At 38.2% G+C, this 25,740-nt stretch overlaps 1 protein-coding gene across 27 annotated transcripts in view; it reads right to left on the reverse strand.

The window, feature by feature from the left end:
• Supt3h (suppressor of Ty 3 homolog (S. cerevisiae)) overlaps positions 1 to 25,740 on the reverse strand; it is a 441,758-nt gene that overhangs the window by 138,945 nt on the left and 277,073 nt on the right. For 21 of the 27 annotated variants that reach the window (XM_013516875.1, XM_013516883.1, XM_013516858.1 and 18 more), the window contains 2 exons: positions 24,233 to 24,402; positions 20,044 to 20,156 (listed from right to left, as the gene is read on the reverse strand). In XM_013516875.1, the coding sequence (XP_013372329.1) occupies positions 20,044 to 20,156; positions 24,233 to 24,402 (283 nt within the window). Of the gene's footprint in view, positions 1 to 13,895; positions 13,966 to 20,043; positions 20,157 to 24,231; positions 24,403 to 25,740 lie in introns of those variants that run through there. The other 6 variants (XM_013516873.1, XM_013516881.1, XM_005389836.2 and 3 more) reach the window with 4 other exon arrangements.

Consider the following 25,740-nt stretch of genomic DNA (forward strand, 5'->3'; position numbering starts at 1 on the left):
GGTTTTGGGGCTGGGGATTTAGCTCAGCGGCAAAGCGCCTGCCTGGCAAGCACAAGGTCATGAGTTCAGTTCCCGGTACCGGAGAAAAACCAAAAAAAAAAAAAAAAGACTTTGGTTTATCAGAGAATCTTCTGTTATCCCAAGCCTGTTTGTATATCTTCTGTCTTCTCAAAATAGGTTGAGCCACCTTAACTGTTTATGGCCCACATTCCCACCATGGGCTTAACAGTGGCTACGAGGTGAGATTTGATATCTATTTTACGCGCATGTTCTTTCTTCGGGCAGATCACAAAATAACTCACTCTCAGGTTGTTCCAAAGAATGTCCTTGTTATTGGCAGAGTTGTGGCCACAACTCTCACTAATAAATTCAAAAGATCATGCATCGCTCAAGGCATAAAGCACACTTCCGGACTTGATGGCAAGACTGTACACCTTTTCTTTTGTGAGCTGCACGAATACTTTCATGACGGTTTTGCCCAGGGGATGCTTTTCAGTTACATAAAACTGAAACTTTTAGTATGTTTCAAAGTTTAACAGACGCTTACACATTTTTACTGAAATAGATTTGCAATTCCAATGTTTGGTGCCCATCAAGTTGCCAGTACGAAAGAACGACTGCTGCACTTCACGCACTTTGGAGCCAGGTCAGTCTGTGACTGGGCTCAAGAGCTGTCTGAACTGTGCTGCAGTGCAGGTGGGTTAAATGTGAGGGCCACGGCACCATGGGCAACAGTCCTGCTGAGGCAGAGCTCATCCAGAGGAAAGCTCCGAGGGCTTCACCTGCCTTTTCCCTTATTTAAAATCCTCTGCAGCCATGTTCTGCCTTCACTCTCTTTCTAAGGTGGTAGGGGTGGTACAGTGAACAGCAGCATCACCAACAGTTACCTTGAGAGGGGTGGTGGTAAAATATTTTTAACATAAAAGCTGTCATTTTTCAGTGTACAGTTCAGTGGCATTAATTACATTTGCAACATTGTACAACCATTTCCAGTACGTATTTTTACAAACTTTGTATCATCCCTCAAAAAAACCTCTACCCATTAAGTAATAATCTCCCCAACCCCTGGTAACTTCTAATCTCCTTTCTGATTCTCTGAATTCACCTATTCTAGATACTTCATGTAAGGGGAACCATACAGTATACGTCCTTTTGTATCTAGCTTGTTCCACTCAACATAATGTTGTCAGGGTTCATTGTGTTGCAGCATCTATCAGAATACCACTCCTTTTCATAACCAAGTAATATTCTACCACAGGAATACGCCATGTTTTGTCTTCCCATTATTCAGTAGCTGCCTTTCACATGGGGTAGTGTCCAAGGCGTAGAGAAGTGGAACCTGAGCAGCATGATGGAGCACAGGACAGATTCTTTCCCACCAGGGTCCAAGGCATACTGCCCCACAAGAACTGATCTCTCCCCAGGTGGTATGTTTCCCTTCAATCCTGAATTCCTGAAATGCTCTGGAATCAGCAAAGTTTCACATTCATCCATGGAATGAGTTGCTGTTCCCACAATCAAATTGTAAGGTCCTCTTTTGTTCCTGGCTACCTAGCTTGATAGGTAACAGTACTGTGCTAGCTGACAAAGCTCACTAGATGTTCAGTTTCTTAGTTTTATCCCTATTCTCTCCATTGTCTAACACACACGTAAACCATATGTCAAGAATTCAGGGGCTGGGAACTTAGCTCAGTGGCACAGCGCCTGCCTGGCAAGTGCAAGGTCAGGAGTTCGATTCCCGGTACCGGAAAAAAAAAAAAGAAAGAAAGAAAAAAAAGAGTTCAAAATGATTGCTGACTAGAAAACACTGTCTTTCTTTTAAAAAAAAGTGAACTATGCCATGACCTTTCTTCACCTTCCTGATTTCCTGGGCAGTGAGAAATGGCAAACTCCTGCCTGCCTGTCAGGGAAGAGAGGCCTCAAAGAGCTGAGCTTCCTGATGACAAGATGGGAGTGGGATTTCCTTCCCAAGTGTTTCTAGCAGCCAGGGAGCAGAATCATTTTCCTAATGCTGAGAGAATATGGATGGATACATTCTTTCCCACTAGTTTCTTTTTCACTCTAATCCTGAGAATCATTTTTCCCAAGGAAGGAAACGCAGCATCCCCAATGTCTGCACTCTTGGATGACTTCCCCCTGTGAGGAGTGCATGGAGCCCCTCAACTACTTGTAGCTCTCCAGCCATCACTCACCCATGCAGCAGAACTCAGGGCAAGGTGGGCATCTGTTCTTACAGGGTGAGACGCTGCCTCATGGAGAGCACACAGGTGCTGGAACCTGCCCTGTTTCCTGGCAATGTGAGGTTGTTAAGAAGAGAGTGCATCTTCCAAATATGAAGACAAGATGTCGAGACCTTTCCCCTAATTTGATGACTGACCATAAAAATGATCATAAAAATGTGTCTGAAATAGCTCAGGAGCATACCCTAACAGAAGGATTATTATCAGAAAAATTAGGCTGTGTCTAAGAGAACACATAATCAATCATCCAAGAAGCCATCCTGCTGTTGGGAGTTTTTCAAATCTTGTTTCTCAGTGGTTATTTCTGGTGTTGAAAATTTTCCAGACAAAAGCTTTCTGAGTGGCTAGTGACAACTGCAGTGCCATCCCCCTGTAACACAGTATAGTTTCATGCCTGTAACTGTGTTTGCAATAACCAACAGTTATTATAATCAACCTCAGTACTCACTGAATGTTTTCAGTTTAACAGCTCATAAAAGTCATAGGAGGAGCATCGTATCAAGCATATCACAAAGAACAATATTCTATGACAAAACAGTGCTTACATAGCCCAAAAGTTGGATACTGCTTACCTGAATATCTGTTAAAAACTGCTATCAGGGGCAGTTAGGTAAGTAAGATCAGTTCTGTGATAAAAGAACACCTACCAAAACTGGATGTTTTCTACCTATTTCCTAATTTTCTAGATAGCACTCTGCAAACTGATAGAATAGCCTCCTCAATGAAATTAAAAGACAATCCTTAGAGCTTACCACCAGCAGCAGACTTCCTTCTTATCAATGTGAGTGTGTGGAACAGGTCAATGATCAGCTCCAGTGAAAGGATCAGCAAACCTTCACAGCATTCCTAGCATGCTTAGGGTTTGTCATTATGTTCACTACATAACCACTAAGCACTTTCCTTTTACATATGTACTACTCATGAGGTAGCTTAGCGCAATGTTGCCTTAGGTTCCCCAAGAACTAGTGGTGGATAGTGGTAATAAAGCAAGCATATTGTTCTTTTGTTGTCCTACAGTTAGCTATACACTGATTCCATACAACCGTCTGATGAATCACAGGTAGTAGAGTGTCCACTGACATGGAGTGCACCAAGTTTGGGGGCCTAAAACTGATCATGGAGCTTAAAACTGGACTCTGCTTTGGAGGGACGTTCTCTCTGCAGAACATTCTCCTGCCCTTCTGTCCGTCCATTCAGCCACCTTTTATACTGAGTTCCAAATTCAACAAAAACAGCAAAAACAGTAGCAACTGCAAAAACAAAAAAAAACTGCTGCTCTTTGCTGAGGAAGATACCAGCACGGCTAAAATACAGCTCCTTTATCTAACTGAGGACACGTCCTCACCAGGTTTGGATCAGATGAGAAAAGATGACATATCTTGGAGGAAGTGGGTCAAAGATCTGGACTGGACCGAAAGGAGAAAATAGTTCAGAGATAGTCGAGGACAAAGGAGAGACATGTTATCTGGACTCTTTCCTCCCAGGCCTAGCATCACTTGGAACTTACTGGGTTCAGCTGTATCCAGGTCTTAAAAAATTCTCTGGCACCTGACTTGTAAAATAAGTATGGGCACACAGAAGCTGCCTAGAGATTGTGGTGGAGAAAGTAGCAAAGTTAGAGAAATACTGGTGCCAAAATTAGGAAGGGCCCCAGTGAATCTGTTTACAGAATATTACAGTATTTTTATTTCCACTGAGAAGAAACAGAGAAAAATTTTTAGTCTAGGATTGAAGAAAAGTATGTAACTAGCAGATGCTGTAAGAGCCTGGCAACAGATTTCATAATTAAATTCTTGGGAGACACTTGGAAACAAAAGATTTTGGGAAATTGTCATTTGCCTTGAGTAACTTAAATTCTTACTGAAACAGATTAAGAGAATGGCCAAAAGGTTGTATTAATCATCAACGTGAAGTGTTATCACCAATTTGTTTACAGATTGACTTATCTAGATGCTTGAAAAATTAAATGTTCACAGGTATATGAAATATATTTTAAGAGAGGACAATTCTGTACTAGAAGAACTTTGGGAATCAGTAAGAGTGGGAGTAAGGAGTAACCCCTGACTCTCAAGTTGGAAACTTACTTTAATTGTAAAAGCCAGTTCCAAACGCACATCTTTCATTCTGTCCTTCCAATCTAAAACTTCGAACTTCTCTAAACACTCATTCCGGGAGAAGCTTTTGGTAGTCACTCTTTGGAACCCACAATTTCTGTAGCTTTTCATCTTTGTACCATAACTGGTCTGCCCCTCAAGGTTTCCCCGCCCAATGTGCTCAGTAATGCCACTGCCACCGGAAGTAGCCTGGTTCTCAGCAGCGCGAGCATGCAGGGCAGGAAAGGATTCCAGTGTGCATGGATCTCCAGGTCCTCACAAGCTCCTGGCATGAAGAACAGACTATTACTTATTTTCTACATGTGAAAATGGACACAGAAACATTAGGGAACTCTCTGAAGGCCATAAGGAAAGCCAGTCAGTAAGCCTGGTTCTCCACCTCATACTGAGATGCAGGCTGGCCTCCCTTTGTTAGGCTTAGACAGCACTGCTGGCAATCTGCCAGTGTAACCTATACTTCTGAATTCTACTAGGATAATGACTTTAAAACACTGCTAGCATTTTTAAAAAACATATTATACATGTTGGTCACTGTGATGGAAGCTTTAAAACATTACTAACATTTACTAAAAATTACTAATTTTTTTACAAATGATACAACCAAGGTTAAGGTAAATTGACTCAAAAGACCTTAAAAATCCATCAAATATGGCAGAATGGTGAGTAATGATTTACACAAAACCATATTAATAAAAATTTTGGTTTATTTATAGTCTCTTGTTAAATAGGACTATAAATACAAGCACACATATACACAGATATGTAAATTATATGTATGTTAAAGATTATGTTGTTAAAATAAAAGTGACATCGTAATAGAAACTCAATGCTTCATTCTCTGGTGGTGACTCCCTAATAGCAGCCCTCCAAGTGCTGCTGCTCTGGAAGGCTTGTCAGCTCCGTGATTAACCATGTAGCTATGACTGACAGGCTCCTGAGACAGCTTTCAGCTGGGCAGAGCACAGGGAGCGCCACATAAATTTCCAGGACTATAAATGAAGTCTCTGGAGTCCTTTGGAATAAATACCTCCAGGCTTGGTGGGACCAAAGCCAAGCAACCCAGAGGTTCTCTCCTTTGCTTACCATAGTTTATGAACTATGATGCCGAGATCTGTGTAGCCCAAACATTTTAAAGGCTTCCACACCATTTCAAGTATAATCATGAACATTTAACAATGGTCCCCTACCATCGTATAGAACAAAGAGAGCAGAGCTCTGCAAAACATGTGTAAGTGACACATCTAAATGTCTAAAACCTACTTAAAAATTACACAGCAATGCCATGTTCTGTCAACACAACCTAGTGTCCTCATTCATTAGCACAGTCACTAGAGGTCAACTCACAACTCACTGGGGGTCACACGGTGCTACAGCTGCTGACCTGTGACTTCAGGTTAAATGGCGCATTCCGTGACCAATGATGTAGCACTTTGTCAGAAACTCTTACGAATTAGCTCTTCAGGATCCTTTTAAAAATATGAAACACCTTAAAACCACTACCAGAAAGAGCTATCATTTCAGATAACTGCCAAACCACCTGCTTTTCTCCAGAAAACACCATAACACTCACAAGCTAAGCTATGTAAAGCCTACAAAATCTTTATCTTTCTGACACAGTTTACTTATTTTATTTGACTTTATTTCTCCCTTTCTAAGAACTGAAAAAATCACCCTACTTGAGTCAGTCCATGGCACAGACTTATTTGCAAAAGAAAGGCTCACAACAGAAGTGCATGCCAAAGAACACTTCTTTATCACTTCAGTCTTGACTTGGCATAGTGTTTCAGATGGTATTCATTTGGAATAGAGAGATCGATGACATAACTTGTCCAATCCTCCTCTGTAAGTGGCTTTACTAGAAGTGGGTAAAGGCAGAAAAATATAAATTCTTCTGTCTGTAGGCAACCAAAAACATAGCAACTCATCTTGGAGTAATTTAACCAATACGATGATTTAGAGGACAGTTCAGTGGCACCAGTTTTGGAAGGCAAAAGCTCAGCAGAAGGAACATAAATCAAAGGTGACTGGCAGGTAAAGGATATATGCAGCAATCAGCCAAACCATGTGCATACTGGCACAAATTCAATAAGATCATTTATAAAATTTTTAAGGCAGAAGTACACAAAAGGGGGTCTGGTGCTAACTAAATCCACAGATAGCTTACATGCCACTGAAATAAACACTTCCAGATGCGGTGTACAAAAACCTTTCACAGAAAGAAATGTTTTCTTTCATAAATCTAAAGGAAGGACTCAGCAGAGAAGGGCAAGAAGTCTACAACTGCGAGAGAGCTTCTTATGGACTGAAGTACTTGTTGCGGGGGCTGACTATGTAATGACGGACTACAGGGTGAATCTATTTAGGAGAACTGCTAGGATTGATGAAGTGGATTTCTGAACATGTCATTCCCTCAGCCCTATGAAATCCATAGTGTGGGTCAGTGTTGTGATCACTGCTTTCTTTATCAGTTCTTTTTGGGAGTGGGGAAGAAGGACAATGGTAGAGATAATGGGTTCATACAAAGACAAAAGCTGCTAATCAATTTAGGAAAATGATGCTTTGGAACTTACACTGGCACAAAGCTATTGCAGGCATGGCTTTAATGATGAAAAAATTTCAAAATCTAGTTAGATTGCAGTCATCTTTCAGGAATGCATCACTCGAATTCATGAAGGGCTTAGAAAGTCAATTTGTTCATCAAAACAGCACGGTAACATAAGTGGGGCTACTCCCACAAGTTTACACAGAAAGCTAGCATGTCTTCTTCACTTTCACAGCTTGGTTATCTCTGCATGGAAACCCAACCACCAGGAACCTCCTGGAGATGAGCTTCCTTCTTGAGTCTCTAACCTGAGTGAATTCTTTGAAGATACCTGTACTGAGTTTGGTCTTGAGAACATTCTCATTGCCTGTTCTACGTACAAAAACCTTTCACAGAAAGAAATGTTTTCTTTCATAAATCTAAAGGAAGGACTCAGCAGAGAAGGGCAAGAAGTCTAAATTATAAACTTGTCAATTATAAACAGCCTAAATTATAAACTTGTCATCTTGTACTGTTCTCTCAGGAAGAATCTTCTCCTACTTATTCTACCTCTGATCTCCTTGCCAATGCCTAAGAAGAGCCTCTCTTGGCTCTTGTTGCAGTAGAGTCTACTATGTCATCCAGGACAAGCTCTTCTCTATAGCCTTATTTTAGTTATTTCCTCTAATATAAAGCCATTCATACTAACCCCCTGCTCAAACAAATAAAACACCTTAAATAGCTCTGATATCCACATCAGTTGTTTAAATAGAAATTTGCCAAATAAAACCTAAGACCTCCAATATATACCTCAGAGACAAAAGCGTATCTGTAAGCCAGGCAGTGGCGGCACATGCCTGTAGCCCAGCACTCTGGGAGGCTAATGCACGGTGATTCCAAGTTCTAGCTCAGCACTGGTGGTATAATGGTGAGCATAGCTGCCTTCTAAGTTCTACCTCAGCCTCGGCAACTTTGCCAGACTGTGTCTCCAAATATAAAATAATTTTAAAAAGGGTAGAGATGCAGCTCAGTGTGAAGGCTCTGGGTTCAATTTTCAGTATTGAGAAAAAGAGATCTCTATTATTTCGAGAAAATATTATTTGCGGAATATCTGTAGCATAATTTACAGTCCAGGGAGAACACAGTTTGGTATCTGCTGGCCACCATTTGGAATCCAGGTAAACTAGTGTGGGACTGAAGTCTCTTGCCTTGTCCCAGACACTTTGCCTCCCCTCTGCTGGGGCACCCATGCTGCTTTCAGACACCTCTCTCACTCTATTTCATCTTATTCCTGCTCTTCTTCCTGCCTACATTATCTTTTCAAAATTGTTATTCACCCCTCTCAACTTACAAATTTAGCTTGAATGTTAATGCCCCTCCAAACTGTCCTGACCACCTACCTTTCTCCCAGCACCAGTCACGAATGGCTGGTGACACATTTCCATGTGCTGCATCCCATCCTTACAATGTTTAAATTAAATTTAATTAATTAAACTAATAAATGGAGCTCTCAGAGCTATAAGGCACTTGGGATTTGCATGGTGCTGTCCCTTCCACTTCTAGAGCATGTGTGGCTCAGCTGCATGAATGTGGATCTGACATATGGATGGTTTTATACTCAGAAATCAACTGCTGTCCTTGTATGTGCTTTCACTCTATTGGGAAGACACGTGCTCTGCATTGTTTTTCCAGCAGTGGCAGATGACAGATTGACTCATGGCACTGCAGTCTTGCCTTGCCTCCTTACTTCTTTGAGGAGGGGTGTTTGTAACCTGTTTGTACGGATGTCACACACTGGTGGCCATCAAAAACTAACCTGAAGTGAGTTCATTCACATAAGCAACTCTTCCACAGTGGCTTCAGAGAAAAGCTTTGTGTATTGTAGAGCCCAGGATAGGCCTCTTTCCTTTTCCCCACTCTGTCTCTATTTCCCTTCTTTTCTCTGTCCCTCTCCCCTAATTTCACTTCCTCTTCAGGCCTGCTTAGATGAGGGCTGTCTGTCAACTATACACTATTTACTTATTAGGCTCTTTCCTTGCTTATCGTTAGACTCTTACCTACTTAGTCCTGACTATGTGAACGGTTGTTTGGGTTAGGTCAGGACTGTAGAAGAAAATCAGAGCCTGAAATATACTAACTTCTCTACTGGAAACTGTAAAACCTGTACAAGTGTTTGGATTGGAATTGACAGGAACCTGCAGGCCAGGTTAGGAACCTCTGCAGCCAGAGTCCACCAGCCTCACTGCCCAGCACTGCAGCCAGAGTCCACCAGTGTGGCTGCCTGCTATCACCTTGAATGCACCTGGGCAGATCCAGAGCCTGGTGCTGAGCTCCGTTTGCCTGACCTCTGCCAGCTAATCAAGCAAAACATTTCCAGATCTGGAGACCTACTCTGTGTGTACTGCAATCAGGTCGGAAAGCTTCGCCAGGTGCCTGGGCAGCACCTCACATCTGACTGACAGATGGGCTATGAATTTTCTCCCCTCACAGCTCAGGGTCACGCAGAGGTGGCATGTGGGGGTGAATATTTGATCTGTGCATAACTAGCCTAGGGAATTTGGTTTAAATCAAATCATAATTAAAACCTCTGCTAGGAAAACAAGGCATAATTTTTTTCCTGCACATTTTTTCAACCTTGCGTATAACCTTAAATATATCTTGAATACAAAAAGAATAAGTATTATGTGGTGGGATTAACTTTGCAACTACATCAGTAAATTAAATGATAGTTCAGTTACTATATTTATTGGCTAAAGTATATAACACTGTTTAAGAAATCACCAAAAAGTAAATCACCTCCAGGTTAGCAGGTTCTCTTCACAAACATTTGAAGGGAATTTCTGCCATGCTATCAATAAAACAACATACAAGTCTTTCACCTACACAAAACTTGCTTATGAATGTTAGATGTGCCTGGTGATACTAAGAAATACATTTCAATAAAAGTAATCTGTAATTTTCTAATATTTACCTAATTGAGATAAAAATATTAAGAAACTTAAATATTTTTATTAGGTCAACATGAACAACTTAATGCATGATTTGTACATCCAGCAGAGTATTTATGATCTTCCTATTTACAGACTTAAAGGAAGATTCTTGCTATTTTTAGAGCACATTTTTAAAATATGCAAATAGCTCAGTTTAGTTCCATCCAACTAATCCTTTTTCTGCTTTCATCAAATTATGATTAAATGAATCTTGTGAGCTTTTTCTTTTGAAGAAAAGTATTTCCTTTTGGGGAGTCACACAAGAGATTTCTCCATCTAGTTCCATTACCCCAGAAGACTATATAGACCTCAGAAACAATAACAACACACTTAACCTCAAGACTTAGCCCTCACAGAATATTTTGCTCAAAAAGTTTCTCTCTAGTGTCCATTACCCATTTCTCATTTTATCCATGTCTGAATTCTTCCTCTGTTCCTCAAAATATTGTATGCCTCTTACAACAAATATGAGAATTATTAACTTCTTGAACCACTTGCAGTTTCACAAGAAAGACAACTGGAGTAAAGCTGTAGCAGATTTGGGCTACCATCTTTTACTGGTACTTTAACCATACTCCTCTTAGTGGACGACTGATTTTCTTGTTTTCAAATTATGCTCCTAAAAAATTCTAGAATTCTTGGGGTAATTCTAGAGACATCATACATGTTTCTTCTGGATTATTTCTGTGCTGCTCAAAATTTCTGTCATCCACTGTTTTATGCCTGAGCTACTTACAGATGTTTGTTGGTTAGGAAGTTGTACCCTGGAATTTGGATTTTTAAAAAATATATACATTTAAAGTAACACACATACTGGATATCAAATTGTGTAAGTAATCACATCACCATAGGATGTATGACCTGTGCTAAACTTAAATGTGGGGTCTTCACCACTAATATAAAAGGCAGGAAAAAGCAAAATGCTTTTAAATAATCACTGTGTACAAAGGAGAAAAATACAACTTTTTAATAATACCAAGATTTTTCTAAATGGACCTGTACAATTACTTATAAACAAACTCACTGGCTGTCCCAAGATAAGAAACTGCTGCAGAAAGACAATATGAGATAAAATTTCTCTTCCCTTATTATCCATTCTGCACTGATTAAAAAAAGATAACCAGGCAGTCTGACAATGTAACACGATTATACTAACTCCATCTGGCAATATGGAATCACAAGATTATTCTTAAAATAGCATAAAAATTTCATAGTAATAAAGTTCCCCAAGTGGGGATTCAACAAATAAAGCAAACTGAATCTGACCCTGAAACTCTACACAAATGTCTGCCAGAAAAGGATCTCAGGTGACTGATGGATTTTTGTGTTTTTTTTGTGTGTGTGTGACACCTTTGAGCAGCATATATAGTATTTTCAGATTCATTCAGAAATATTTCCCAAACCATGAAGAGTTACACTGGGTAAGAAATCCACATAATTAGAAATGTGAGTACTTGTTAAGTTTTGTTAGTAAGAAAACTTTTAAGCAAAAACTTCCATTTCTCTTTTGAGTCAAAACTACTGTACTGCAGTCTCTTTTAGACCATTCTTACAAAACTGCTGTGAATCACACTCTTCACTATGCTGTATAATGGAAATAGACACTGATGGACACATTGCAAGTGTTGTACATAACTCTGACTTCACAATACCTTCGTTACTTTTACAGAATAAGATTTGAAATTGACACTTGTGGGTAAGAGGTAGAACAGGAGTATCCTTCCTGTGACTCCACAAGTGAGGTTAGGGCAACAGGACAGACTATCATATGAAGAGGAAAGGAGAGGAAGAGCTCTAGGCAAAAAGACAGAGGAGATGAGCCAGATGAAGTGGCACATACCCTCTGCTTGGGAGGCTGAGGCAGATGAGCCAGCTTCAAGGCCAGCCTGGGCAACTTAGTGAACACTTTGTCTCAAAATAAAAAAATAGTAAGGGTTGGGGATGTAGCTCGGTGATACAGTCCTTGCCTATCATGGGCCAGGCTCTTGGTTCAGTGCCCAATACTACAATAAATGAATGAATGAATGAATGAATGACAGGAAAACAGAGAAGCAGAAAGTGAACACAGAGAAAAGTACTGAGTAGTCCACAATGACTCTAAATGCACAGTACTGAGGGTTGTAAAAAGATTTTCACAAAAAAGTGGAAGAGATACCTACATCAGCGGGTGAGCAGTGTCAAGAGAAAAACAAAATGTGAAAAAACAAGGCATACGACTCCTTTAAAGGCCCATAACTCTTCAATAACTGAATCTAAAGTCATCAAAATGGATGAAGCACCAAAGAATTCAAGACCGATCTCACAAATGATTGACGACTTAGAGAGGATACAAATAAACAGCTGAGTGAAGGGAGAGAGATGGTATCAGTATAAGAAAGAGAATTTCAATAGACGAGAGATCCTGATAAAGAAGCAGACAGACATCTTGGATATGAAAAGTTCAGAAGTCAAACAAAAACTCAGTGGAAAGACTCAGAAATAAATTGGATCAAGCAGAGGAAAGAACACTGAAATCTGAAAATAAGACCAATGAATTACATTCAGGCAGTATTAAAGGAAAAATGGAATTATTAACAGAGCATATGAGACTTAGAGGACATGATTAAGAGACTAAACCTATGCATAGTAGTTCAAAAAAGGAGTGTGTAAAGACAGGCTAAAAACACAGAACATCTATTCAGGGAAAAAATAGCAAGAAAATCCCAAATTTTGGGGAAGATATGGCCATCCAGGTACATGCGGCATTTACAGTCTCAAACAGACACGAGGAGAAAAGAACCTCTCTATATAAGATCTTGAACTGCCCAAAGTGCTGAATACTGAAAGTTGCAACAAAGAAGTACCCCGTCACTTTTAAAGGCACACCAATGAGAATTACATTGGACTTCTCAGCAGAAAGTTTAAAAGCCAGAAGGGCATGCAGTGATGTATTTCAAGCCCTGAAAGAAAATAAAAGACACCTAGACTCGGGTAGCCAGTAAAATTATTCAGAATTGATTCTTCTAAGGGAAATATGAACTAAAGAAATTCCTGACTACTAAACCAGCATTACAGAAGATACTGAAGGGATTCTACATGCGGAAGAGTAATCCAAAACTAACGCTATTATGATAGCACGTGACAAAATAAATCTTACTTGAAAGTAGACAAGGAAATGAGAACTAGGAAATAATCAACCATACTTAATTTAGTGTAACATCAGATCTTTCAGATGAATAAGAAAAAAGAAAGGAACACAGCTCATTCAAAAAATCAGAAGAAAACCAGCAGAATGACAGGAGCTAGTACACATCTTTCAATTGTAACTCTGAATGCAAATAGTCTGAATTCTCTAATTAAAAGACATAGGATAACTATTTGGATCAAAAACAAGATGTAGCCACCTTATCCACTGAATCTAGCACTGTGGGACCTCTGGTTCTTTCCCAAAGTCAAGATGACTATGAAAAGTATATGCTCTGAATCAATTCAGGACATCAAGGCAGTCACGACAACAAAACAAGACACTCACGAACAGGACTTCCAGAAGTGCTTCTGAAAGTGTCAAGATAGATGGGACAAGTATGTTTAAAGCGAGGGGGAATATTTTTGAGGACAATTAATGGTAATGTTAAACTTTTACTATAATTTTAAATATTTAAATATTTTCCATCAAACTGTAATTTAGGAAAGGCAATCTCATGTTTTCAAGTAAGGCCACTTAAAAAAAGTGAAGAACACATGCCAATCTACAATGAGAAAGTTTAATGGGTAGAATTACTAAGAATTTCCTAAAGGCCACAGTACCAGGCACCAGTACCAGTACCACGCCAAAGTATTTGCCTCATGTCCACTCTAGAAAAAGCTCAGTTACTATGTGACCTTAAACTTATTACTTAATTTTTCTCTAACTCTCAGTTTCCTTATCTATAAAATGCAGATAATAGCATTACTCTCACTGTGTTGTGGGAGGTCACATATGACAACGCAGGTAAAGAGGTTCTATTAAAGTGAAATGTAAGTTATCACTGTACTCAACATTTGTCTCAGGTGCCAATGATGTTTCCTCCCCAGTGTTTCTGCTTCATGGCCACACTGCCACAGTCTCTCTCTGAATAATCCTAAATTGAACATTGTATTAGTTGGACCATATAAAACTTCTATATTCAACTGTTTTGATCATAGAAACTGAAATTTTAAATAATATGATCTAACAAAGTCTGTAATAAAATCTACTCCAGCCTTATTTTAAAATTAAAAATAATTAAAGGTTTCATAATTTGTTGGAGATCACTCAGTTTTAGGTTTTTAATATGGTACAGGTGGAACATGTTGTTATTTTGTTGAGAACCAGTGGACTATAGTTACAAAAATGTACTTGGTTGCAATCTAGAATGATAGATTCAATACTCCCAGAAAATTTACTGAGAAAATTTTTACTTCCAATACAATATATGCTTCCAGTAAAAAATGTGCTCTGACATTAGTATTATTCATGAATGTGAAATTCCACATCAAAATAGTGAAAGCAAAGCTGCCATGCAAGTTTTGTATTGAAAAGTTAAATGTGAGGAATTCTTACAGGAAATTCAATATTTTTGATCCCAATTACCGTATTATGAACATCTCTGAATAACTAACGATATGAGAATGTTCTAGAACTCCTAATAAATCCCTACACACCGAAGTAAATGGCCAGAGAGGACGAGCAGTAAACAGAGACTCAGCAGCAGGGCAGGGCTAACTTCGCACTGCCACATTGCAAAGTCTCTCTGAGGCTGAGACTGACTGGCCTCCAAATCAGCTTTAAGATTCTAGGTTCTGTCTCAAGATCTAACACAGCTGAATGGACACTGAAGCAACTTGCTTTTAGAGATATACTTAAGGTCATTTAGGTTAATAACCATAGTTAAATGAACAATTTTACTATTTGACTCTACTAGTTCAACAGAAAGCTACCTGATAATATGTAGGTTGAGGGTATTAACATATTTTTTTACTGGACTAGCAGGAGAAACTAAAACAGATTTAGCTATAACACATGGGATAATGTCACCTCACTTAGTGAACGCAGTTTTTTTCCTCTGGTGTTGCACATTATATATCTGATCTTTTGTCCCACTGAGAACCAGGCTTGTGCCCCAGAGTAGATAGATAATCATGGTTTGTACACAGCAAAGCTCCAGTTAGAACAGTATCTTACAGCCTCTTACGGGACAGGCAAGGTGTGCCTGGGGTTACCTTTCTGGCTATTTTCTCACAGAGAAAAACAAAAATGCTTGCATCATAAAATTTTAAAATGTTCTTTGCATAATTACCAATAGCATTTCAATTTTAAGCTGTGAAAAGAAAATACTCTTCAAACAACTAAACTTTTTGCTACAACTTCTTCTGGAGGTACTAATGCCTTCTCTAATACCCACCCCCCCAAATAACCAGGTACTATATATAAAATATTACCAAGACTTTTAAAAAAGAATATACAATAGAAATTGGGATGACGTGAGATACAATAATACAATAATAATTTAAAATGATAACTAAAGCGATCCTAACAAATAGGAATGTGATCATTCATTTAATTAAATTCTTATGTCAAGGTTTTGACAAATGTGTCATCACTGGCAAGCACGGCCGGCCCACGTTCTTGTGGTCCTCCCTCGCTCCTTGCACCTGCAGCGCTGCCCTACAGTCTTGTCTGTACCGTTCTTCCTCTCCCCCGTGAGCATGGTTTGAATCATTGCTTTCGTCTGTCACGTCATATGGTTCCCAAAGTGACAAACTCATAATGCTTTATACAATGAACTATTCCTGAAATTGGTCACGCTGTACTTGGAGGTCATATAGAAGACAGAATGATGCCTCACTAAAAGCAGATTTGAAATTGTATCTGGTTTATATTAAAACCATGTTTCTGTGTAAACTACTGGTTACTTAAATTCTCCAAATCAATTTCAAATATCTGGATATAGGTACCAAGTTACAGATATTTTAAATCAGATACATTTAAATATACAATAAATTAGTATAGTCATTATTGAAAATAGTATAGAGGTTCTTCAAAAAATTAAAATTAGAACAACCATATGACAGATTCAGTGATACACTCAGTATATGCCTGGGTATATATCCAAAGGAAATGAGATTGGGATGTCAAAAGACATGTATACTCCCCTGGTCATCACAGTGCTATTTGCAATAGTCGAGAAACACAGACAAGCTGTGTTTATCAACTGTTGAATGGATAAAGAAAATGTGGTAAGAATACTAATTCAATAGTATTTGGCCACAAAAAGAACAGAATCCTGTCATTTGTAGACGTGAGCTCATTAAAGGAAACAATTCAGGCACACAAACACAAGCACTCCATGACTGCGATCAGATGTGGAATCTAAAAACATAAGTCTCTTAGAAACTGAGAGCAGAATGGTGGTGAACAGAGGCTGGGGGCAGTGGGAAGAAAGAGGAAGGGGAACACTGACTAATGGGTATGAAGGCAGCATTAAATAGGAGTAAGAAGCTCTGTGCTACCACACAGTGTGGTGACTATAGATAACAGCTGTGTGTTTACATTTTAAGAAGCTATAGCAAAGGGTCTTGAAAGTTTTTACTGCAAGGAAATGATAAATGTTTGAGGAGATAAGTACACTTAACCCGCTTTAAACATTATGTAATATATAGATATATCAACATCATGTGGTATCCCATTAATATGTACTTCTACTGTTTTTAATATATAAATAATATTAAATAAATGTACAAACACTAGATTTAGATTCACATGCTGCAAACACAAAATTTCTATGCTTCACAAATGTAAATTAGCTGTTCATTACATTTCAATTTACAAAGAAAATGTTATATTGGAAGTTAGTTAGCTCAGCCTTTCTGTGCAGCAATTAGGTCTAAATCTATGCTTATTTTTTTGTTGTTGTTGTTTGTTTTTTGTTTTTCTTCCAGTACCAGGAATTGAACTCATCACCTTGCGCTTGCCAGGCAGGTGCTTTGCCGCTGAGCTAAATCCCCAGCCCCTAAATCTATGGTTATTATAGGGGCAGCTCTGCTTGCCTCTCTCACTGCCTAAGGTAGCCAGGTGTCTTATTGTGCCAGCATTAGACACCACCTCAGGCACGCAGAGTGCACCTGTGGGGACTGAACAGCAGCATCTGCTAACATTAAGAGGTTTCCACCATCGCTGACTCTTTTTAGCAGCTAGCAGAAAGTGGGAGCCAGGGCAGGGCAGCCTTATCACTGACACACGCGTCCTGCAAATACATCCCACTTCGAAGAGCATTTTTAACCCATTTCCTGTTTAGAAAAAAAAAGGGCAGCTCACTTCCAACGTTCATTTAATTTCAGTGATCAAGAATTACTAAATTTGGGGGCTAGGGATATAGCTCAGTGGCATAAGTGCCTACCTGGCAAGCTCAAGGTCACGAGTTCGATCCCTGGTACCGCCAAACAAACAAACAAACAAAAACCTCAAAAAAAAGAATTACTAAATTTGTAAATGGAACTACCACTGTAAGTGAAACGGTATCTTTTGTTTCTACAGACTATCAATGTACTAGAATGATGCAAAAATAATATTAAGAACTAGGTGTTTTGTGGCAAATTTGGGAGGTAAGGTTAGGATTGTAGTCTGAAAGTTATCTTGAGGTAAATGCTGCAGCAGGAAGCATCTCTGGCAGGTATTCTTGGGGGCGTATGTCATGTACTGTCTTCCTGGTCCTATGCAGCTGTGAAGAGCAGCAGATCTCAGAGTGCTAAGTAATGGAGCAGACCTTTTCAGGAGAGAACTGAGGAAGGATCAAACCTTGGTGCCCCTTTGGGGTACGGTTTCTTTTCATTCATTGCTAATTTGCTTGTCTGCTAGGAGAGTGGCTATGTGAACATTTCAGGTCCTGGTTTAGTTTTTCTGTTTTCCAGATCTATTTAAATTAAGCATTTTAAAATTGTATAATTAGTTTTTAGAAATATACTGGTTATATGTATTTGATAAACATTACTTAAGCTGTATCTAAATCTGTATTACAGTATGTATTTAAAGAAGTAACACATGACTACCAATGTACACACACACACACACACACACACACACACACACACACACACACAGAGCCATCAACTGAGATGGCTCTTGAGTGATCTGCCTCATCTACTTAAAAACAAAAATTAACGGAAGACGTAGCCATCATCCTCTTTTTGAAGAAGACATGATGATTATGAGCTTCTTCCCCTGCACTGGATATTTCCCTTTATGAAAATTTTACTCATTACTTTTAGGTAACATTTAGGTTAATTCCCAAAATCTTTTCTCCCTTTGCAATCCATTAAGCACTACTAAAATTTTCTTCTTTTTGAGACAGGGTCTCACTATGCAGGTTCAGGCTTGCCTTGAGCTCACTTTGTAGCCCAGGCTGGTCTCAAACTCCCAACGATCCTCCTGCCTCAGCCTCCTGACTGCTGGGATTACAGGTGTGCGCCACCACGCTTGGCTAGTACTTCTAAATTATCATCAGCACTGCTTCTATTTTCTTATCTCTCCAATCCATCATCTCAACTCACTGGTCATTATTTTGCTTTAATGTATGGATCCGATAGTTTTGCTCTTTCCACCATGCACTGTAAAGTGGTTCTACATCAGTTGGCTTTAAAATTATTTCCAAATATTATATTTCTGTACAACTCATCTTTCTTTTGGCCTGTCACTTAGAATAATCTCACCTATCATACAGAAGAAAAATAAAACAAAGATACCTAATTTTAGTCTTTCCTTTCAATTGTAAGACTAAAAGTATTCATGTAAAAGGATGTAGCATTTAACGAGCAGTATTAAAATCATCTTCTGCTTAGGGTACAGCTCAGTGGTAGAGCACATGCTAATTAGCATATATGAGGCCCTAGGTTCAATCTTCAGCAAAAAAAGTAAAATAAGATAGAAAATAAAATCATGTTCTTAAGAGATACCAGACAAATTTGAAGTACCAGATGAAAATGAAATTGATCATCTCCATTATAAAAAGTTTCTAGGGACATTTATAAAACACATTCTTAGTGTGACACTGAGCAGACATAAAATCCACAATAACTAAATATAATAAAGAATGGTAAGGGAACCATCTTTAAACATCAGCATAAAAATTAACAGGAAAAAATCATGCCTCCTATGAACAAGTACCTTAGGTAAACATATTATGTTGGACTTATTGTTTGTTTATTTTATGCAATGTTTTTCATATATACTCTGCATAAAAAGTTAATATCAAAAAAAGTAAATTTTAGCCAGCTATGGAGGCACACACTTGCAGTCATGGCAGTCCTGTGAAGCTTATGCAGGAGGACAGCAAGTTTGAGCCCAACCTGGGCAACTTAGTGATAGCAAGATTCTGTCTCTAAAAAGGGGGTGTGGATGGGCTGGAGATGTAGCTTAGTGAAGAATATCTGAATTCAATCCCTAGTATTGGAAAAAACCAAATCAAAACACCTAGTAAATTTTACCTGTCATCAATTATGTAAATCAAATCTTACTTCTGAATGTTATACCATTTTCTTAGAAGCAGAGCTCTTAGAACAACTTCTGTTATATAAATACAGTGTTTTTAAAGATATATAAGATAAGCACTTAATTAAAACACACCCCTGCAGGCATACTTTCTTTTTGCTGCTGAAATCTTGAGTCTTTAATTCTCCATTAAAAAAATAAAACCATGATTATAAGCTTTCAAATCATCCGAAGATGTGAAAGCCTGCCTGTAGTTCAGCCCAGTTCAAAGCAAGGAAAGAAATCATTTCTTCTTCCAACTCAAAGTGTGTTTAGAAGAGGGACGTCTGATAGAAGTGGTAATGCCAATCTAACCAATTTAAAAATATGAAGTGCTTCTAACAATATTTGGATACATATAATTTGACGAAAGTTTTATAAACCTAAGCTTTGAAAAATAGAAAATATAAGCCTCAACACAAAGCTTAATATGTAATTGAAAGAAAATAATATTTTGTAGAAAAAAATTTGTCCTCTCAAAGAGAGACAAAAAGACTAACTTATTTCCCAAGAGAATTATGCCACTTTTATACAACAAAATTATGGTCACCGCAAATTGCTTTCAACAATTCCATTGCTTCTTCATTTAACCACTTGAAAATCAAAATTCTTTCAGATTATAAATATAACTTTTTATAACTCTGTTATTACGTACTGTGAATGGGGAAAGGGGGCCAATCTTGTGGCCGTGGCGTCGGATGGCCTCTCTGATGTGGCAGGGCTGGATGGCATCGCTGTGAGCCTCCGCACCACAGGCCGCGGTGCTCTGTGACAGAAAAACACATAAACTGTTACTAAATCAAAAACACGCAACAGAACTACAGTGTATGAAATATGAAAATAAACCTTTATAGAACAGGCCATTTTCCCCGCTTAAGACGCACATTGCTGTTGCCATATACTTCAACTAAAAAAAGTTCCATTAACAAATCAAAGATGACTGTTATGTGACCCCTTCTGAGAGACCCCTACCAAATGCAATTTTTATGTCTACAATATTTCACCTAAGCCTGCACGTCAGGGTACAGGAGGATACCGCCACTTGCGTGTAAATGAAAACTGTCATGAGAGCTTGTTGAAAGAACCACAGGAAGCTGTTTTTTTTTTTAAAAAAACATTTAAACATTTATTATTATAAATGTTTCTTGGGAGATTCCTGGGCATACTTCTGAAATAACTGGAGAGTCATCAATTTGAAAAGAAAAATGTAAAATTGCTATATATTTATTGTACAGGAGACTGTTATAAAAGAGCATTCCAACTTGGTTCCTACTTTCTTGGTATCCTCGGGACAAAACACAAAAACTTTCTATTTTTATCTCATCCATCAGAAGTAATTTTGCAAATAGAACGTAAGACAGAAAAAGATTATTTGCAATGAGAGTACTAATATCAACTCAAGAAATGACAGATGTGTGTGTATGTAACATGATTTTTCAAAAAACATTAAAATGCTCAGTAGGGGTATTATAGTCTTGTGGATTGGTTTTAAGTCCTGGCTTTTCAACTGCTTTGAGTCTATATCCCAGCCCTATCACTTACAAGGTCTGTAAAGTTGCATAATATCTCCAGGCCTCAGTTTCCTCATCTGTACTTTGGAACAATAATTGCTCTAAAGGATTGTTGTGAAAAGTAAGTAATTATCCAAATTATTTTGGTCTTCAACAAGTATGGGTGACACTTGTGTTTTCGCATGTCTTTTAATTTTTATTTATATTTTAGACGTTTGAGCAAAATACTGTTGACATAATGGGATTCTGTTATATTTCTATGAAGAGAGTTGTTGGAGATGGTGTGTTTCTGTTTATGTGTTTAGCAAGGAATTCCCTTTTCTAGACTTACCTCTCAGCTTCAGGCTTCTCTTTGAGTGGTAGCAGCTAGACCATACAGCAACAGTTTAGAGGTCAGAGATGTAGGTAAAATTTGTAATACCAAACATGGAGATTCTTCATTTTGATTGTCTTTCCTTTTTTTTTTTTTTTTTTTTTGAGACAGGGTCTCACTGTGCAGTTCAGGCTGGCCTTGAGCTAACTTTGCAGCCTAGGCTGGTCTTGAACTCACAAAGATCCTCCTGCCTCAGCCTCCCGAGTGCTGGGATTATAGGCATGCACCACCACGCCCGGCAAATTGATTGTCTTTCTTGGGAATTTTTCCCCCCTCACTTTATCTCTGCTGTGGTTTCTCTGAACTCTGGCATCTAGTTCATGAAGTCTGTGACGTTGTATCTTAGCCACTCCAACATGCACTGGAACTAGCTCATGGGTCACAGTAATAAAATCAAGAGGCTCAACCTTGGTTGTTCCCATTGTCTAAGCTTAGACCTGCCCCTGCCAGTCTCAAGTGCTCTCATGGGCTTCTTTCTTTAGAACTTGTCCAGTGCTTACACCTTTAGCTATATCTTGGTTAGTACAAGAGGAACTATTTGTCATTAAAAGCTGTAGAACCATGCCAAGATGTACTTTTACAATTGATAGTAAACAAATTTAAATTTCAGCTTCATGTCTGGTTTCCCCTTTCTTTTACCAAGGAGTTACATATATCTTTAGTGCATCCATGCTATTGTTGGACACAGGCCATGGCAAAGGTATTGGGATGACACTTATATAGTCTAGAGCAGTACTGGTGAAACTTTTAGCGCTTTCAATGAGAAACAGCCTACAGTGGTGGATGTGCCACAGGTTCACCACCACTGCCCTAGGGTAATTCCTATTCAGATTATTTCAAATCATTAAAATAATGAAAATAATCAAGACCTGTTTTGTTATATTTTAAGTCTTATTTCAGTCTCAGGTTGGATGTTTTTGGTCTGTACATTTTTAAGTTTCTTTTTGAGTTTGTAATAAAAGCATCGACATGGTCTAAGGGTATATTTGAAAGTACAGAAGAGGCTACAGTGAAGAGTAGCTTTCTCTCTAATCTCTCTCTCTCTCCTTCTGCCCCTCCAGGATGTCGGTGCTAGTGCTGATTTCTGGTGTGTCCTTGCAGAGACTGGCTGTGCTAATAAGTATATCAGATTCAGTATTTTGTCTTCCCCAACAGGTGGTGGCCTAGTGTTATCCACCTAGCTATGTCCTTTTCACATAACAGATCTTAGAAATAGCTCTACAAGAGTGGTTATGGTTTGTTGTGCTTCCTGTTTGTTTGAATAGATATATGGTAATTTATTTAGCCAGATCTTCGCTGTGAACATTTAGTTCATCAATCCAAACAGTGCTATTGTAAATATCCTTGCATGTTAATTATTTTGCATCTGTTTAATATGTCGGTAAGATAAATTCTTTGAGGTAAAATTGCATACAGTTGATGTGCTTTTATTTTGATGAGATTTTGCTAATTTACTATCAACAGAGGTTGAAAGAATTATGAAACTAAAAATTGTGGTAATTATCAGAAAAATTATGGTAATTGTAGCAAATATCAGAATAATAAGTAATGCTAATTAAGACATGATAAGCTGAGAGAAAATAGGTGAAAAGCTTATTTTTCCATATGAAATGTTACTCGGGATATATATAGGGTGCCAATATACTGGTTATAAAAGCAACTGCCCCAAAAATGGAGTAAAGGATTTGAAGAAACATTTCTCTGGGGAAGATAAATGATCAGTCATTTATCAGCCTGGTCAATACATACAAAGGCATTCAATACCAGTCAGGGAAATACACAAACTGCAATGAGTTACCAATAATCATTAGAATGATTAATAGTAAAAACAGTAACAACATCAAATGTTAATGAGGATATGGAGCATCTAGAATGCTTAAATACTGCTGGTAGATATATAAAAAAAAGATACAACCATTTTGGAAAAAAAAGTCTTGCAATTTCATTAAAACCCCAACATATACAAAATTCTGTGACTCAGCAGTTTCACTTCTAGCTGTCCACCTAACAGAAATGAAGGTATTTGTTCTTAAAGACTTGTACAAGAATATTCCAGTTTGTTAGTAATACCCAAACACTGGTAACAGTTTAGGTATCCACCAAAAGAAGAATAAATAAACTGGCATGTTCCTACAGTGGAATGTTAGTCAAAAAAAAGAAGTGTATGCACACTGAAAAACAAAAATTTCAAACTCTACAGAGTAAAAGAAATTTGATACAAAAGAGTATATACTACATTCTTTTTATATGAATTTCTAGAATGGAAATGATAAAAAAGAACAATGGTTATCTTTGGGGGGATTATGGCAGTAATTCACTAGGAAGAAACATGAAGGCACTTTCAGAGCTGATGATTATATCCCATATTTTGACAGAGTTTTGGAAAAACACAGTTTGATATATTTGTCAAAACTCATTAAATGATACACATAAGGGTCAAGTGGTTTACTGTGCATACAATCTACCTCAAAAAAGAAACTACAAATCATACATACATATTGAAGTGTTTAGGTATAAAATGTATTTTCTTTGCAATGTAACAACAAAAAAGTGAACAGCATGGATACATGGATATACACAGATACACATAAAGGAGTATTTTTTTTTTTTTTTTTGAGACAGGGTCTTACTACATAGATCAGGTTGATCTCAAACTTGTTGCATAGCCCAGATGACCAGTGGCACTATACATTAATAAACAGTAAATGGTAGATGTAAAGTGTTCACTCTAATTCTTTTAAATTCTGAATGCTAGAACATTTTTAAATAAAAATCAGTATTTTTCTTCACCCAGAAAAAAGTTGTTTAAAAAATGTAACTAGAAGTTATGAGTGCATGTAAACTGATTGGTTCTAAAAATTCGAGCTGTGAGAGAAACAAAGTACATTTTTCCTATCTCTGAAACGAATTTAATGAGAGTCCCCATACTCCCCAAGGGAATAAATGAATGGTCACTCACCTTTTTTCTTTTCCTTTGCTTGGTTTTAGCAGTGTCTGGCCCAACACTCCCATTTCCGAGGGTCCCTGGCGTGGTCTTCCCTGGGTGCTGTGATCCGGATGGAGGAGCTGTGGGGGTTGGGGGTGGGGTGTTCTCAGGGGAGTCTGGGCAGGAGGACTTCATGCAAGATCCCTGCCGAGAGACATGGCTTTAAAGTCACATAACTAGGTCTTCTGCTAATATTAGTTTTGCTTTAATATCACATGATATAATGCTACTAAATTCTAAAATGTAAAAACACTGTTCTTATTTAGTTCAGAGAAATGAGCTCTATTTTGGCCTTAAAGGTTCCAAATATGTTAATTGTTTATCTAATTATTTAAGACAAAACCAGAATTCTTTAGCCCTAGCTTCTAACCCTCTGCTGGGCTTGTCACACACATTTCTGCATGGAGTCTTTGGTAGCATTTCACAAGGAGTCCTAGGTTTTTTTGGCCAAACTGGATGCCTTTCAGACGTTCCCCAAATCAGAGTCACCAGCACTTCCCCAGCACATAGACTTCATGCCAGGGGTCCCTGCAAGTCCTCCAGCCCTTTCCATTTCTCGTGCCTTCCTTTCTCCCTGATATTCCTCTTGACTCTAGTTTCTTGGGATATGACTATAAGTCTGTTCTCTCCCTCTTGCAGAAGTAGTGAAAAAATTTTGAAGACTGTATTTTCAGTCTCTTCTCTGGTATGGTCAAACATCCTAAATTCTTTCAACTGGTTATTATTAGTTATATTTTTAAGTCCTTCCTTTTTAACCCCTTGCCCCACACACTGGGTCAATGCCTATCCTGTAGGCCAGCACCCAGAAATTAAAATAAAAAAATTTCTTGTCACACCGCAGTGTTGATTTCTAGGAAATTTATAGGCAAATGAAAATCTCTAAACCTTTTTCCAGTATGGCATTATTAAATACATTTTCCTCATTCTTATCAACCATAATAATCATAATATATACTGGTCTACACTTCTCTACAATGTTTTAAAAATTATACTACAATTTACAAAATGTCTTGCTGAAATTGAGATTCTGGTTTCAAGGATATTTCTTAACCTGTTTGTGGAGAAACAGCATGAAATGAGAAAGAATATGGATAATCTGGTGTAACTTGTTCCTAGAATAATAAGATAAAGGCGGAGAATTCATTATCCATAATGCTTGGAATGAGAAGTGTCTGATTTGTGAATATTTGCATCACTTTTAGGCATCAGATTATAGCTACCTGTGTGTAAACTGTATGTTACAAACAAAACTTGAAAATTAACTCACAGGAAGAATCTGAGCTTAAGTAGATCAGTCCTTAATGGTTAGTGCTCAAGAATGATATTCTTATGAGGCATGAAAGAATGCCTATAATTACAGCAATATGGGAGGCTGAGACAGGAGAACTGAGTTTGAGGTCACCTGGGCTATGCAGCAAGTTTGAGGTCAACCTGATCTATCTAGTGAGACCCTGTCTCAAAAAAAAAAAATACTCCTTTATG

Source organism: Chinchilla lanigera, unplaced genomic scaffold (genome assembly GCF_000276665.1).
Source record: "Chinchilla lanigera isolate Chin_1 unplaced genomic scaffold, ChiLan1.0 scaffold00036, whole genome shotgun sequence".
Classification (NCBI taxonomy): Eukaryota; Metazoa; Chordata; class Mammalia; order Rodentia; family Chinchillidae; genus Chinchilla; species Chinchilla lanigera.